The 17,972-nt window shown below is 40.3% G+C and overlaps 1 protein-coding gene across 2 annotated transcripts in view; it reads right to left on the reverse strand.

Annotated features, from left to right (window-relative positions):
* The window catches only part of tbxas1 (thromboxane A synthase 1 (platelet)), a 217,652-nt gene that overhangs the window by 97,566 nt on the left and 102,114 nt on the right, over positions 1–17,972 (reverse strand). For both annotated transcript variants that reach the window (XM_048549363.2, XM_048549364.2), the window contains 2 exons: positions 14,890–14,986; positions 11,242–11,358 (listed from right to left, as the gene is read on the reverse strand). In XM_048549363.2, the coding sequence (XP_048405320.1) occupies positions 11,242–11,358; positions 14,890–14,986 (214 nt within the window). The remainder of the gene's footprint in view (positions 1–11,241; positions 11,359–14,889; positions 14,987–17,972) is intronic.

Genomic DNA, 17,972 nt, shown 5'->3' on the forward strand with positions numbered 1-17,972 from the left:
AGACATCACTACACACATGCTTACACTCTTATCATATGGTACCTGGAATGAGTTCCAACTACAGTGTGAGCGGTCACCACAAGCCCCATTTTGGATGTCAAAATTTATTCATAGCGCACAAAAAGACTACCCATTTTCTTTTCATCATAAAATATCTGCAGTTGCTGAGGAGCAAATAAGCAGAGAGATTATTTTAAGGTGATTAACAAAAGAATGAGAACTGATAATGAGGCAACACCATTTTCTAAGTCATGAATGGTCAGGATTTGGGGTATTGTCTGATAGGATAGGAAAACAAATTCAATAGTAACATTCAAAAGGAAATTGAATAAATTGTTTTTCTTCTTAGAATCACAGAGTCCCTATATGAGGAAGGCGGTCCATCAAAACCATACTGAGCCTCCAAAGAGCATGCCACTCAAACCAATCCCCCACTCCCCCAAAACCCCAACTCCTGAGATGCTGCTGGGCCTGCTGTGTTCATCCAGCCTCACATTTCATTATCTTGGATTTTCCAGCATCTGCAGTTCCCATTATCAATTTCCCATGGCTAATCTACCTAGCCGACACATCTTTGGACTGTGAGAGGAAAGTGCAGCACCCAGTAGAAACCCACACAGACTTGGGGAGAACATGCAAACTCCACATACACTGTCACCCAAGACTGGAATCAATCCCAGGTCCCTAGAGCTGTGAGGCAGCAATGCTAACCACTGAGACATAGTACCATTCCCACCGTCTTGAGACCTCTGCTCAAATATAGGCCAACCTCCTTTATCACAACCTCCACCAGAGTTAGAGCAAAGTTGCAAGTCCCAAATTTACCTCAACCAGAACCAGGAACAAACCATACGCTTCACTCTGATCCAACTGAGTCAACCAGCCCAAAAGGAGTCCCATCTGCTATGGCAACATACACTTTTGGTTGTAGCCTGTGAAAATGGGTCATGATGGTCTAGCTTCCAATGCTCTTTCCAGTACATGTTGACCAGAAATCTGAATGTATAATTGAAGGGGCAAACAATTGTACAATTATGTGGCAACAGTCAGGATTTAGGGATCTATGGCTAATTGATCTCCGGTACTGTACTATTAATTGACTCGTGGTCAAATATACTCTTTTTATTCCGTAGTGGCTGCCACCATTGCACTCCACTCTGGGGAAAATTCTATCAGTAACACTAGGAATGATCTGGCAGCGCTGACAATTACCTGGAAATAGTCTGTTATTGGTGAAGAGTCAACTTGTCTTTCATAAATAAAGCTTGAGCACTTTAGTTGCTGTATTTATTGCATTTAACAAAATTCAGTGAATATCAAGTAATCCCTTGACATTTCTTTCACTTTAAACTGAATCCCAGTCGTTCTCATCACTCACACAGTTATGATTTGTATTTATTAAGAATGTAACAAGATGGAACATCCCAAGGTACTTTACTCGAGCATTACAAAATAACGTATGACACTGAACCATATATGGAAATGTAATAGTGGATGTCCAAACTTGTTCAAAGAGGGACGCTTTAACATGTCTTAGAATCATGGAAACTAGAAGCAGAAACAGGTTTCTTGGTCCTCCAAGCCTGCTCTACCATTCATATGATCATGCCTGAGCCTCTACACAGGGTCGTCCTGTAGTCTGAGGCTGGACCTTCAGGTTCTAGTCTCTCTACAAGTGGAAATATCTTTTCCATTTCCACTCTATTCAGGCTCGCAGTATTCCACTGTGGATCTGAAGGCCATGGAGTGATTTGAATTTTGAGTCAATGACCAGGAAGCAATTTGAGCCACCCAGCACAGAGGTAATAGGGAAGTAGCACTAGCTGTGAGTTAAATCTAAGACAGCTGAGTTTTGGATGACTTACAGAGGGTAAAATAACCATGAATATTTCAAATCATTGATCTTAAAGAGAACTAAGCATAAATGAGGACTGCAGCTGCCGAAAAGGATGAGATAAGGATGCATTCAGGCCAAGTTACAGGTAGTTTTAGTGATAGTGTGGGACGACTTCAGAAGGGTCAAATGTGACACCCAAGATACGAACAGATTGGCTTAATCTCAGACTACAGCAAAAATGATGGGTGGATTCTATAGTGAGGACTGAAAACAGCAAGTTCAGTCTTCCCAATGTTTAACTGGATGAAAGCTCTGTTCATCTAGTACTGGATATTGGATAATTTAGCAATAATTGAAGAGTTGTGATGAAATGAGAGCTGGATATCATCAGAGACGATGTGAAAACCATTCTTTCAGTCCAGGATTCAGTTTCCAATTTATTCCAACTCACAGATTAACAATGGGATGAAATATTTGCATACGTCAGTTTAATCCAATTTTTAGACATTTTTCTGGCACAAATACCTTGCAGTTGACATCCAGAATCTTGCAGTTTATCATGATGTTTTTGCTAGCTTGGGAAAATTGAATACAGTCCACCTGCTCTTTGCTCAGGGAGGGATCTTGTGTTTAAATTCCAGCCAATCATTCTCATAATTTTTTGTTAAATCTTAGTTTAGACAGCATGGAAAATTTGCAATGTGTCAACCATTCAGAGGATATTTTCAAACTGACATTTTACATTCTGTAGCACAGTTAATGTGACAAAATAACAAAAGAATTAACAAACAAATCCTGCTACCAAGCCATGTAAGTAGATGTTAGAATTGGTGACCTAAAGCTTGGTCAAAAATGTGGGTTTTAAGTGTCAGTCATAAAACGTTGAGACAGTGGTAGATATATGAAGATATTTAGGATGGGAATTCAAGAACTGTTGGCCTGGTAGATCAAATACAACTGTTAATAGGGCAGTTGGAGCTGAATCTTACTGTGTTAGCTTTTCATTTCAATTGCTAGGGCCTGAATGTGGTGGCTTTTGAGATTTCCCACTTATGTGATCTTTCCACGAGCAGTTCAATTGACAATAATGAGCAAGCTGTGACAGCAAAGAGACGAATGGGAGCACCTGAAGTTTTGGGCAGATGGCAGAGAAACAGAAGGAGACGGACTAAAAGGAATCTCTGAAATCTGCATCAGTTAAAGTCTGGAACTCCCTCCCATCTTCACAGTACACCCTGTGGCTGCAGCCATGACACCCATGACAACTCCAAGGAGCAAGGGAGGAAGGTCCCCCAGCCTGCCATCCAAAAGTCACCTCCAAACATCTAGTAGACTTCAGTCTCGAAGAGGACTCCATCCTCTACCAATAAAAACTTGGCAGTATCCACTATTTGTCCCTGAGCAGGTACAAAATAGCTGCTGACTGTCTATCCTCCACTGATAAGCCTGTAGTTGGTGCCAGTCTCAGCCGCTTCTGGCAAGACAGCTCAGAGGTGGAAACGCATTGAGCAGCTATCCCAAAGTGATCGTTTCTAAAACTCCCTCCACATTCACCTCCAAAGCTGCCTCCTTGCACTGACAGGACGAGTGCAACAACTCAAAAGGGCTGTCAGAGATTATAGCAACAGGGAAAGGCATGGCCATGAACAGATTTGAAAATGGTGGATGCAAGTTTTTAAACTGTAGCATTGCTCGATTAAGAGCCAGCCTGGAGCAGTGAGGATGGAGTGACAAGAAGTTAAGGAGAGTTAGAATATTGACTAGTAGCAGTTTTGTACATGCTTTAGTTTGCTCAGGCCTCTTGTCTTAATCACCGAAATGATCTTTGGCAGTGTGAATTTCTTTGTGGATTGAAATCCTGCTTTCAAGATGCGCAACAATCTCTGAGTGAGACTAGAGTTAATCATTATACCCACATATCACATTAATTCAACCATGTCTGTGCTGTGACAGACACAGTGCAGTATCAACTGCATAAATTATTTAATATATTTCATTCAATTAACACTACATGAAGACATTTAAATCATCTACTGAAGCAACAGGGTGGTGATTTATTTAACTGTACTGAAGCATTCTTCCCAAATATTGCTGTTATCACTAAAAATAAACTCCACACCACAATAATGGCTCAATGTCCTTTATCTGATAGCTCAGTCAGTCTGTGCCTAATAATGCACAGCTCTCAGAACTTGTTCAATTAAGTTGCAAACCTTACCTTCAAAACAAGCCACTATCAAGTTTTCATACCTCCACCTCTGGACTTATATCTGCCTTTTGTTTCCAAATGCAAGTTCCTTGATAGCTCCAAGTTTTGGCCTCCTTGCTCACTTCTTAGGATTTGCCCTTCAAAGTGAACTTTTCTAAATTTAGCTGTTCCATATTCTCGCTCATACAGTCTTACGGTCTGTTACTACTATTCTTCGTTAATTCCTCATCCTCCAATGAATTTACTTCAAAATTCTTGAGCTCATGAATAATTATTTCAATAAGCTTGACAGCCTCACCTTTCCTCTCTCAGTTCCTTGATCCCTCATGCTCTTTGATATCCTTTGCATTCCCCTTCTGCTGTGTAACCTTTGACTGTGCTGCTTTCAGCTATGTTATTCTCATCCACTGGAAAGCTCATTCTAAACCCACTACACTTTACATCTGTCTCCAACCTGTCAAACACCTTGTCAAAACTTCTATCACTCATCACGACTTTGGCCAGCACCTCTATCTCTCGCCCTATGATGCTTGCTATCTGGTCACCTGTGTGAAGTACTTTGCAGCACCATGTTAAATTAACAATCCAACATAAAAGCAGTTTTGGAGTTCAGTGTCCATTGTCAGCTAGGCTAATGCCATACTAATAATATTTCACGAACAGCAATAAGATGAATTAATTGTTTCTTGGTGGTTTTGATCATGACAGTAGTAGTATGCAGGAAACTTCAATTACTACCTGCTCTTGTTCACACAGCCAATCCTCCTCCATTGCTGACATTCTCTAAGAGGGGTAATTGAGCAGGAATTTCTGTTCATGTTCTGGTGGCAAAGACATTACTGGCAATGGTCCAAAGGCAGTTGGGGAAATATGTAGTAAAGAGCACGGGGATCGAAACATACCTACTCAACAGACCACCCAGTGGTCTTATTTGGAAGCATGATATAAAACATCAAATTTAAGTAACATGCAGAAAAGCACTACTCTTTCCCCAACTGTGAATTCGAGTATAAATGGCTGTAGAAAATTAACTACTTGATTATATCACACTGGGTCAAGTGCAGTGCCTGTGGGATTCAGAAGCCAGACAGTCAATAGGATGCTTAAGGGCTGCTCTTTGAACACCTCAAACCTTATGTTGTTCTGAAACAACAAAAAAAGGCAAGAGCTCATTTTGCTTAGCTCTGGCACATTATGCAAATTGATGATGCTATTTACCTGTTATTGTATTAAAGTAAAAAACTACTTTCACAGCAGGTGAGGCCTCCAGTTCGAGTTATTGCCAGCACCACATTCCCAAGTAATAAACACCTTTTATTTATTTGGACTGTCTTGGACACGTGAAAGAAGCTGGGAAAATTTCTTTCCCAGACTCACAAGCTGGCTTGCAGACAGCATTTTTCTAAATGCTTTCTGGGAATGGCAGGCTGCAAATGAATAACTGACCAGCTAGTTCTATTTGGTTGCCAGGAGACTGCTGGCTGCCTCGATGCGAAAGCCCTGACATAAGCACAGTCTGCTTGGCTAATATGACGAGTCTCACTATATTTCCCTTCCAAGAAATTTTCATATGAACGGCATCGATATAAAAATATTAATCTCCTCTGACACGGGAGTGAGAAATGTTGCTTCTCATAATGACTCATGTGTCCTTCATCTCTTTAATAAACGGCAAGCTTTAAATGGCAGGCAGATTTTGACATGGAATTTCTTTTCCCCACGTTATGACAAAAAAAATGACAGCTCCATTGTCCTATCACTGCTGCCAAGACAAATAAATGAAATCAGTAACCTTCATTGCAGTTGCACGCAAAAGAAGATATTTATCAAATGACAGTTCGAAAAAAAAATTACTCTAGGCTCAGTGAAATACGACAAGGCAAGTTCAGTGAATAATAAAGTAAGCGCAGTCATGCTGTGAAAAGCTATGTTGTAAGGCATCTGGCTGAACAGCAAGTGTGAAATATGCTGTTACTATAAATGATAGACTTAGTATATTAAACACCAGTTTGAAAAAAATGCATGTTTTTTGAGATATCCAGGTAACTGTCCTCTCCCAGTATTGTCCTCTTCTCTTCAGAATTTCAACATCTGGGTTTTCTGATTGAGGTTCTCTTACCTCTGAAGAGTTTGAGTTGATAAGCCAGTACAATACAAAGTATCCCCTCATTTACCTACCCCTTTCAAGACTCTCTCTCTCTGGGCTCCAACTCTACCTAGCCCTTTCCCTCTCGCTTTCCCCTTAACCTCCCCACCCCCATTTCATTTTCAGCATAAATACCACCTTTTTCCTAGTTGCTATGAGTTCTGATGAAGAGTCACCAGTCTCAAAACATTAAATCTGCTTTCTCTTCACTAATGCTGCCAGATCTGCTGGGTTTTGCTAGCAATTTCTGCTTGTTTCAGGGTGGATAGGAGTGTTGAGCTATTTTTGAACAAGTGCAGGGAAATTCTCCCAACAGCCTAGAGAAAATTAACCTCTCGACTGACTGAAATCAGACTATCCTGTTACCATCTCATTGTTGTTTTTAACATCTTGCTGTGTGAAAATAGGCTGTTGTCTTTCTCTATTGACAATAGTGGCTACACTTCAAAAGTACTCACTTCCTTGCGAAGTGCTTCAGATGTCCTGCGATCCTAAAGAAACTAAAAAAATCTAAGAGTAGGCATCCTTAGAAGAGGCTTCACAGTGGGGTTAAAATTGTTTCAGAGGCAGTAGGAACTGCAGATGCTGGAGAATCGGAGATAACAAGGTGTACAGTTGGATGAACACAGCAGGCCAAGCAGCATTTCTGAAGAAGGGTCTAGGCCGGAAGTGTCAGATCTCCTGCTCGGCCTGCTGTGTTCATTCAGTTCTACACCTTGTTATCTCAGATTCTCCAGCATCTGCTGTTTCTACTATCTCTGTAAGAAATCTAAGATTTCCCCTTTCCTTCAAAGCTCAAAACAATCTGGTCGATGGTAATTTGAAAAATAACATCAATCAGAAAAACCAGATAATCAACTATTTTGCCAGGGCATGGTTTTCCAAGTGTTAAAAACCCTCCAGTATCTAAAGTTTAAATTCTTCAACTCCGACCCCAAGTTGATGGTCTAGTTAATAATGGAGAACATCAGGACTTTCTGCCCTCACCCATCAACCATACCTATGCAGCAAGAGTCAATGGATAACGATCAAGAGGAGTCATATTTCAAGCCACTCTTACTATTATGGTGTCCAGGGTGGTACTAACTAAGCAGGCCCAAACTGGAGTGGAATCTGAGATTTTCTGGTTATGTATGATGATTTATTCCTTAAGTGGCAATGAGTTTTCATGACTATCCTCCCTCCCACCCCTGTGATTCATACAAAAATGGAAGTGGTGAGTGGCTCCTCCCTACTTTTTAGGCTGTGCCTGTAAATTGACCTTTTTATCCTTAAGTTAAAAATAGCCTGTAAATAAACCGGTCAAAACAAAACAGCAGAACTATTTTGAAGGACATACACTACTTTGGTTTGGAGGCAAGTCTTAATTTGATCCAATGTACAGAGCCTTGTCAGTACAGATTGTGTGTTTTTGTTAAAATAAACCATGTTTTGCTGTAAATTCAGATTATTCATCGATTTCGATGTACTAGTTCAGGTATTACACAGAAGGAAAGGTGTACTTCCTCCATGCTACTTGCAGATTTATATATCTAAAGGGAGCAATATGCACCTAAGCGTGGAAACAGAATTTATTTAGTTATTCATGTGAAATTTAACAAATAATTACTTCACTATTATTGCTACAAATTGCTTCAAAAACACTTTCAAAGATAGATTTGTGGTTATGCCACCTACACCTTTAGCATCTATCCATCCTGGCAGGATAACTTACACTTTATTGTGATCAAAGCCTCATGGTGTGAAGATTCAAGGCTTTGTAGCATTCAAAGGACAGCAAGAGCATCACAAGAAATTCCAGCATAACTGACCTTGTTTTTTGGAAGGATAAGTTCATCAATGTTTACATTTGCAGTCATTTTGTTTGATTGTGATAGAAGATGGATTAGGATAGCCATATAGTGGAGAACCACCTGAACACCATGTGATTAGCTAACAGGTCTGCCTTAAATTTGGATATAGCTTTGTTATGAGCAAAGATTAATTTGGAAAATTTTAGAGCACGCAAGAAGTTGGAAGATTAACCAACACATCTTCCCAACTGACAAAGTTACCAGCGCTATCTTGTCACACTATTATATTATCTGGCTACTCAACTCAATGGTGTCTGTAATATTTTGAACTATGCAAAGTGGATGCCTAAACAGCAGCAATTGCTGAGTTTCGTAAGTAGCCTTGAAACAATATTGGCATTGTTTGTTTGCAATCTAATTCTGTTATGTTTCACTGTACTTTTAAGATTGTTTAGGAAGACAACAGTGTGTTCAAAGCAGTCGTTCGTTATCTCTCTCCAAACTGAAAAAGGGATGGACTTCTGAGACTGGAGGTTTTGGGATTTAAATGAATCTTGGCTCTGCCAACTAACTGTGCTCTACTAGACACAGAAGCACTTGATGCAGACGCTGATTTGTTTAATTCATTGTTAAGATCTGGGTGTTCCTGACAAGACCATCAATTATTATATATCCCCTATTAACTATGGCTTACTTTGGGTATTAAGATTTCACAATGTTGCTGTCGGATCAAGTCACGTAAAAGCGAATTTGGATAAAATCAATATGTTTCCTTCCTTAAAATTTGTTCTATCATATATTTTATATAGCAAGTTACTTTGTTTTTAAAACTGAATTTTAAGGAGTCATACAAAATGGCTCCGAAAGGCTACACGAATTCTCTCGTGGATTCAACTGCAGGCAAAGCAGACAATTAAACTAAGCTATCTTATGAGCCAATTGCAAAATATTAATAAATGTGTCAAAGATTTCAGGACCGTCCCTTCAAGGTGCGAAAATTCAAAGCTTCTGATAATGGTCAGGAGGCAGGAGGGAGATCACAAAGAATTCCAGCATAATTTACATTGTTTTGTGGAATAATACTTCAGCAAGGCCAACATTCTTAGATATTTTGTTTGATTGCATTACAGGCTGGCTGAGGACATATTTAAAGAAAGACCATCTTGAACATCTCGAAACAGCAAATGCTTCTCAACAAGGTGAGTGAGTGAGACAAAACAAGGAGCAAGAAGACTGTTGTACTGAACTGGGGGTTACCATGAGCCACAGATCACAATGCTACAAACGTGAAACAAAGGAGCCTCTGCACTATCCTATGTCCTCTCACATATGCAGAGTGACTGAGGGGAAGAAAACTCCAACCACTCAACAACAGAAACAATCAGAGTTACAATTCCCAACACTACAGAAAGAGAATCATCAAGCAAGCCAGCCCAGCAACGTATCTCATTTTCATATTGACAAGTAACTTTTATCCTCACTTCCTTTTCACATCCATATTTTAGCTAATAAATTTAACACATTTTATGTAAGCAACATTCAGTAATAGTTGTGCTATAAACGAACATGTTTTATTTTATTAAGCCATAAAACAGAGCTGTTAAATTGAAACATTTGGAAAGTAAAAGAAAACTACATATGTACTTATATATTTTTTTCATGAGGAATCACACTTGTGATGATGTTAATAAATCTTATTGTTAATATTATTAATCCGACAGTTTGACGGTGACAATTAGTAATAGCAGCTTTCTATTTCCGGATTTCTTTTTGACTGAACTAAAATCTTCAAACTACCAAGACAGGATTCAGCAAGATTCTCTGAACTAGATCAGGGAAGTTATGGATAACGTAGAAGGTTGTCAAAGCATTGGGATAGCACGGTGGCTCAGTGGTTAGCACTACAGCCTCACAGCACCAGGGGCCCAGGTTCGATTCCAGCCTCGGGCGACTGTCTGTGCAGAGTTTGCACATTCTCCCTGTGTCTGCGAGGGTTTGCTCCGGTTTCCTCCCACAATCCAAAGATGTGCAGGCTAGGTGGATTGGCCATGCTAAATTGCCCATAATGTTCAGGGGAGTGTCGGTTATAGGGGTTTGGTCTGAGTGGGATGCTTTAAGGGGCGGTGTGGACTTGCTGGGCCGAAGGGCCTGTTTCCACACTGTAGGGAATCTAATCTAATCACACAGCAGGATACAGATCAGTTGCAGATATGGGTGGAGAAATGGCAGATGGAGTTTAATCTGGGTATGTGTAAGATGATGCACTTTGAGAGATCAAATGTTCAGGAAAGGTATACAGTCGATAGCAGGACCCTGAACAGCGCTGATGTGCAGAGGGATTTTAGGGTTCAAGTCCACAGTTCTTTGAAAGCGGCCATGCAAGTAGACAGGGTGGTAAAGAAGGCATACAGCATACATGCCTTTAATAGTCGGGAAACTGATTACATGAGTCAGGACGTCATGTTGCAAGTTTACATGTCTTTAATTCGGCCAGACTTAAGAGTATTGCATTCAATTCCGGTTGCTACATGTAATATTACAGGAAGGATGTGGAGGCTTTGGAGAGGGTAAAAAAAATAGATTTACCAGGATGCTGCCTGTTAGAGAGTATGAGGTTTAAGGAAAGGCTAGAAAAACTTGGGTTGTTTTCTTTGGCATGGCAGAGGTTCAGGGGAGACTTGATAGAAGTCGAAAAATTATAAGATGCATGGATAGGGTTGATGGTCAGAATTTTTTTCCCAGAAATGAAATGTCCAATACTAGGGTGCATACTTTTAAGGTGAGAGGGGAAAAGTTCAAAGCAGATGTTAAGGGGCAAGTTTTTTTTAACACAGACAATGGGAGCAGTCTGTAATGTGCTGCCAGGGTTGGTGATGGCAGCAGATACGTTAGAGGTGTTTAATGAACTTTTCAAGAAGCACATGAATATGCAAAGAATGGAGCAATATGGACCAAGAACAGTCAGAAGGGACTAGTTTAATTTGGCATCGTGCTTGATGCAACCTCCTGTGCTGTACTGTTCTAGGTTCTATTAGTCCATGTCATTAGATTGCATTGTCACAATGCTACCATTCTCCCTGAAAAGGGAAGCATTTAAATTTATTGCATTAACATATCATCTTAATGATCACCCAACTTCAGGCCAAAAACAAAAACTGGGAAAAAAAATTGAAGTAGGATGAGTTAATGATGGATTTCTAAAAATAAATGTGTTAATGGAAAGTCTTTCATTTCTAAAGCACTGCCTGGATCTTACCTCTTTCATCTTTGCACTGCTGAAAGTTGGTGTCAAGATACTGCGGACATTTTTCCAATCTCCATCTTGTAGAAACAAAAGGCTGTCACTCAGTGGCTTGCTGACAAGAGATGCGTTCTGAAAAAAACAGAATAATTTATTGTCAACTAAGCATCTCAGGATGACAGGAGCCATTTTGAAAAGCAGCAGCAAAAATACAGCGATAATGGGAACTGCACATGCTGGAGAATCCAAGATAACAAAGTGTGAAGCTGGATGAACACAGCAGGCCAAGCAGCATCTCAGGAGCACAAAAGCTGACGTTTCGGTGCTCCTGAGATGCTGCTTGGCCTGCTGTGTTCATCCAGCTTCACACTTTGTTATCTTAGCAAAAATACAGCATTGCCTGTAAACTACTTATTTTTACAATCTGCATCTCTCTTGAAATTGTGAGCTGCTGGTAGGGTTTAATTCCATAGTTATCAGTTGCCCTGTCCCAAGAAATCAGTGTCAACTGGCTGCTTAACTAGGGTGGGCCTTACACGTGAGAGTTATCTGGATTCATCTGGTACTTGGGTGTGTACACTTGTACTCAAAGCCAGATTACAGGAATGAGGGCAATGCCCGCTAACACACTTCAATGCTCCTGCTTGACTGGAAATGAATGTTTTGACAGCACTTGAAACCAATGCTAGCCACGTACAGTCTTTATTTAATCCAAGGTGCACTGCACACAAGAGAGAGTGTGACAGTGCATAATTGTGGTATTGCAGACTGTGTTTACTTACAATTCAGAAGTTGATGATTTAGACCACAGAGAATATTGGCTAATAAATGACTGGAATTTCAATAAAAGCTCCCTAACACATTCCATTTGGAAGGTAGATGACTTTCAGATCATTTTCCTCTCTGTTCCAAAATCTATCTGACCTTAAAAGTCTGAAGAAACATATATTTGATGTCTGTTCAAATGAATCTACCAAAGAGTTTAAGTTAAATTTTACCACAAAGCTAATAGTAACAGGGTGGGGTTTTAAAATTATTATACATATTATACACGTTCTTCGGACATAGATGTGTCAACAACCTGAGAAAGCATGACTAGCCCTTCTTGAAATGTTGAGTTGTGTATTGATCCAACTGCAGTTCTCATTCACCCACATCAGAAAGAAGTTAAGAATGATCTCCTCTGGTGTGGGGTTAGAATCATATAAAGACCAAACCAAGTAAAGACACTCCTTTCCCAACAAAAAATCTGCAAACAAGTTCGATTTCTTACAACAATCTAACAGCTTCATGGTTACATTACATTGGCTTTTTATAAGTATGCATATGCAGCAGGCAGTGAAGAAGGGCAAGGGTATGTTGACCTTCATTGTGAGAGGATTTGAGTACAGGAGTAAGGACATCTTACTGCAATTGTAGAGCACCTTAGTATTGTCTGAAGTTTTGGTCTCCTTATCTGACAGAGGTTGTACTAGCTATGGAGGCAGTGCAAGGAAGGTTTACCAGACTGATTCCTGGAAAGGCAGGACTGATGTATGAAGACAGACTGGATCAGTTAGGAGAATGAGAAGGACTTCAGAGAAACTAGTAAAATTCTATTAGGACCAGGCATGGTAAATGCAGGAACGATGATCCCTGTGACTGGGGAATCCGACACAAGGGGTCGCAGTCTAAGGATACCAGCCGTTTAGACTGAGATGAGGAAAAGTTTTTTCCTTCAGACAGTCATCCGTGGCCACAGAGAGTAGTTGAGGCCAAAACATTGGGTGTCTTTAAGAAGGAGTTAGATATAGTTCTCAGGGCTAAAGGAAACAAAGGATGTGGAAAGAAAACAGGAACATGGTCCTGAGTTGGATGATCAGCCATGATCATATTGAACGGCAGTGCAGCCTCAACCTGCACCTGTTTTAAAATCTCAGAAACATGGTGTTTTGCGAGCTATTGCTGGATGGGAAAATCATGGTGAAGAGTCCAACCACTGAAATACCTATATTGTGGCACGTCACGGTGCCAAATGTTCTGGAAGTAGACATATTTTGGAGGCAGCGAGAAACTCGTAGGACATTCTTAATCAAGGTGAAGGTTCAGAATAGTGTACCTTTTGGGCTGTAGATGCAAAAGTACAAGCAACATGGGCATTGCAAGTGAAGGCAAGAATGGGAGAATTAGGGGTCCCAGAGAAATAGTGGGCAAGGGTCAAAATGATTAAATTCGCATCTAGACTTTCACTTTACACAAAGATCCAAAGCAAGAAGAGCTGATTCTTTCCCTTTGCCCTTATTTCTTCCACAGTTCATTTATCTGAATTAGTGACAGGAATATTGGGAATCATAGTGCTATGTCACTGGACCAGTCATCCAGGGGTCTGGGCTGACTCTCTAAGGTCTCACACCTTCTGAGCGTAAAATAAGTAGACCTTTCCTTTTGTGCATATTGTGGGCAATCTCTGCCTTTTAACATGAATCCTACTAACTTTGGCTTTGACATATTTGTCCCATTTCCTTAAAGGCTGTAATACCTGAGCCCTACTGCCTGCAGTCCTTAAGATAATTCCTATTCTCATAACTGCTACTGTGCTTCACAACTCCATAAGACAAATGGATTTCCACAGGTGATTCATGCTGTCTGTAGTGCTACTAATAATTCCTGTTACTATACAGAGCTTTTCCTAGGTGAGTTCAACTGTCTGCTGCTTAATGAATTCTTCCTGCCCTTATTGTGGTGTTTAGTGAATCTCCAACCTCTTCTGCAGCCTCAGTAGTCCCCTAACTTGCCATTTGACCTGTCTGGTTAGGCTTCTAATTTTCCTTATTTTCTGGATCTGAAACATCCTCATGTCTGTGACTGCAGTTTAAATTCCCTTTGCGGCCTTTGATTTCCCGAATAATAATCATGCCTTGCATTGCCTATTCGCTATGATGGCAATGTCTAGATGAAATCATATTGGATAAATTTCAGACTTTCCTCAGAAAGAATCCTGTCAGAACGTTGCATCCCTACATAACAATAAAATTCCTGTGGTACACTAAATTATTGAAATGACTAGCCCATCTTAATCTAAGCTCATGTTCTTCAATTGAAAGTTCCCCTTTGGAATTTTGGTGGTGAAACCTGTCATTGGCAAGTGAAAAATGGTGAACACATCTGCAATTAGAAATCAATGGAAAAGATTGAGAAAGAAATCAAACACAGTGCTAAAATTCTTGCACCCTGTTTTGTGCAATGAGAAAAGACCACTTGCATCCTTTTCTAAAATTCATTCTGCACGTCAATACAAAAAGACAAAGAAGCCATGGTAAATACATTTGGGAACATTCGCAAGTGCTTTACAAGCTGTGAAAGAAATCATTTAATTTCAGTTAGATCTGCGTCCTCTAGGCTGTCAAGTAAACAGTGTTACAGCTACACTTACTCAGCTAATTAAACAAGAACTGCAGTCAGCTTGCACCACAAATACAGTGACAAGCTGCCCAGTGGTGATGCTATATTCCAACTTATTAAACATGGCCCAGAGAGAGCTTTCTGATATTACCAGCCCAATGCACGTACAGGAATGAATCACAGTCTCCCATCCAAAGCAGGTTTTAAATTCTGAACAATACTACACACACAAGCAACCTGTCAGTTTACAATATGAATGTAGATGGATTCAAAACCACTTACCATTCTGTTAACAAAGTTTCCGAAGTCCTTCACCAGAATCTGTTTCAGCATTTCAGGGTCAGCAATTACAATAGTTGCCCGACGGCCAAAATAGTAACTGAAACATAGAAAAGGAGCAATTTCTTGAGAATGGCCTAGAATAGGCAGGTTTTTATTTAAAAATCACTTCAGTCATCCATGCTTACAGATGTGCACCAATGTACATACAACAGAAAATAAATTATAAATCAGACATTCGCACAATTTCATTGTAGCTCCCATTACCACAGACCCTTTTTAAGATAATTTTTCTACATTCTTTCTCAAGTCAAACCTCTGTGCCTGACACAGAGGTAGGTAAGTGAACTGCTCCCGAGTCTCTGACAATTTTGGAACAGGAACTTGCAAACTTATCTTTATGGCTTAGAACCAGATCAAACAATATCTTTATCAAATCAAACTCTAGGAAGGTTTATTTTTGCTAAAACTTCCTGACTCAGTATGCATCAACAACTTATCACCCACTCCATCTTTCACATTGTGATGCAGTGTGCATTTTATCAATTCTTTCATAGGGTCTGGGTATTGCTGGTAAAACCAGCATTTGTTGTCACTCCTTGCTGCCTTTGACACATCATTTACCACATCATTTCAGACAGCAATGAGTCTAACATGTACGCCAGACCAGGGATGGACAGCTAATTTCTTCCCCTAAAGGCCATTAGTGAACCAGATGATTGCTTACGACAATCAATAGTAGTTTCATGGTTAACAACTCCAGGTCTAATTAACTAAATTTTAAATTCCACAAGTCACCGCAGTGGTGATTCAAGCACAGGTTCTAAGAGCATTAGCCTGCATCTCTGAAGTACTAGTCAAATGACATTACCCTTTGCCACTGTCTTGAGTAGGGGCCAATGATAAAACAATCATACAAGATTACAAACTAGGAGCAGAAGCAGACTGTCCAGCCCCTACTCTGCCATTTGATAAGATCATGGCTGATTTGTTTGTGTTTCAAATACCACATTTCCATCTGATAATGTGAGATTCCTGGCAACACATACACTCACACTCGAGTCCAAGCATCCTTCATGTGGCATAGAAAGGTTGGAATTACGTAGCAGGCGGATGCCGTAGAATGCAGATGCCAGAACAGTAATCCACTCACACACAATTTCAGAGGGAGAAGTGGCTGTTTACTTGTGAACATGTGGTAGCTTATCCAGAAAGTCATTCTGTCCATTGACATGTTGACATTTCATGCAAATTAAAATAAGTGTTTGCTTTTCAGAAGTTTATTTTCAAATTAATAGTATACACAGACAGACACATGCATGCATAGATAGCCCACAGTACCTAGTTCAGGGAGCAGAGGTGAATTGCACCAATGATCCTGGCTGATGCAGCTCACAATGGGGTCTGAGTTTAGGACTAAAATCTCCAAGTACACCTAAATAAAATGTTAGCATTTAATTATCAATGTTTATTTTTGGTCATCTCCTCAAGACTCAGGCTACTACTGGAGATCTTTGATACTTTGTCAGAGTTCATAATTTGATGTATGAACCCAAATATTGAATGACATCAGACATTTCAACTGTGTAGTGACTCACAGTCAATAATCTATTGAGGTAACTTCTGGCAACCATCACTGACAAACAAGTTGTAAGAACTTTGGGTGATTCATTTGGCCATTCATCTTTTAGGTACAAGAGAACTGAAACCACTTGAAGCAATTCCAAGATGTCTCAGCTACAATTAGTGAACACGGCAGGGACCAGAGGGGAAACTTGGTTCCTTGTAGTTTGTGAGACTTAATGAAACGTCAACAGGACAGCCTATATTCATAAATGTTCACTATGATGGAGATTAGAATTTTTTAGTAATGAGCAAAATAAGATTAGGAAACAAGGTGAATATATATTTATAAAGAATGTTTAATTCCTACAGGAGTCTACAGGAATAGTGCCATACGACTGGACGATAGCAAATGTGGTTCCCCTGTTCAAGAAGAGTAGAGACAACCCTGGGAATTATAGACCAGTGAGCCTTACCTCAGTTGTTGGTAAAGTGTTGGAAAAGGTTATAAGGGATAGGAATTATAATCATCTGGAAAAGAATAAATTGATTAGGGATAGTCAGCACGGTTTTGTGAAGGGAAGGTTGTGCCTCACAAACCTTATTGAGTTCTTTCAGAAGGTGACCAAACAGGTAGATGAGAGTAAACCGGTTGATGTGGTGTATATGGATTTCAGCAAGGCGTTCGATAAGGCTCCCCACAATAGGCTATTGTACAAAATGCGGAGGAATAGAATTGTGGGAGGTATAGCAGTTTGGATCGGAAATTGGCTTGCTGAAAGAAGACAGAGGGTGGTAGTTGATGAGAAATGTTCATCCTGGAGACCAGTTACTAGTGGTGTACCACAAGGGTCGGTGTTGGGTCCATTGCTGTTTGTCATTTTTATAAATGACCTGGATGAGGGCATAGAAGGATGGGTTAGTAAATTTGCAGACGACACTAAGGTCGGTGGAGCTGTGGATAGTGACGAAGGATGCTGTAGGTTGCAGAGAGACATAGATAAGCTGCAGAGCTGGGCTGAGAGGTGGCAAATGGAGTTTAATACAGACAAGTGTGAGGTGATGCACTTTGGTAGGAGTAACCGGAAGGCAAAGTCCAGGGCTAATGATAAGATTCTTAGCAGTGTAGATGAGCAGAGCGATCTCGGTGTCCATGTACACAGGTCCTTGAAAGTTGCCACCCAGGTTGACAGGGCTGTTAAGAAGGCACACAGTGTTTTAGCTTTTATTAATAGAGGGATCGAGTTCCGGAACCAAGAGGTTACGGCGAAGCTGTACAAAACTCTGGTGCGGCTGCACTTGGAGTATTGTGTACAGTTCTGGTCACCGCATTTTAAGAAGGATGTGGAAGCTTTGGAAAGGGTGCAGAGGAGATTTACTAGGATGTCGCCTGGTATGGAGGGAAGGTCTTACGAGGAAAGGCTGAGGGATTTGACGCTGTTTTCATTAGAGAGAAGAAGGTTGAGAGGTGACTTAATTGAAACATATAAAATAATCAGAGGGTTAGATAGGGTGGATAGGGA

Source organism: Stegostoma tigrinum, chromosome 18, assembly GCF_030684315.1.
Source record: "Stegostoma tigrinum isolate sSteTig4 chromosome 18, sSteTig4.hap1, whole genome shotgun sequence".
In the NCBI taxonomy this organism is placed as follows: Eukaryota; Metazoa; Chordata; class Chondrichthyes; order Orectolobiformes; family Stegostomatidae; genus Stegostoma; species Stegostoma tigrinum.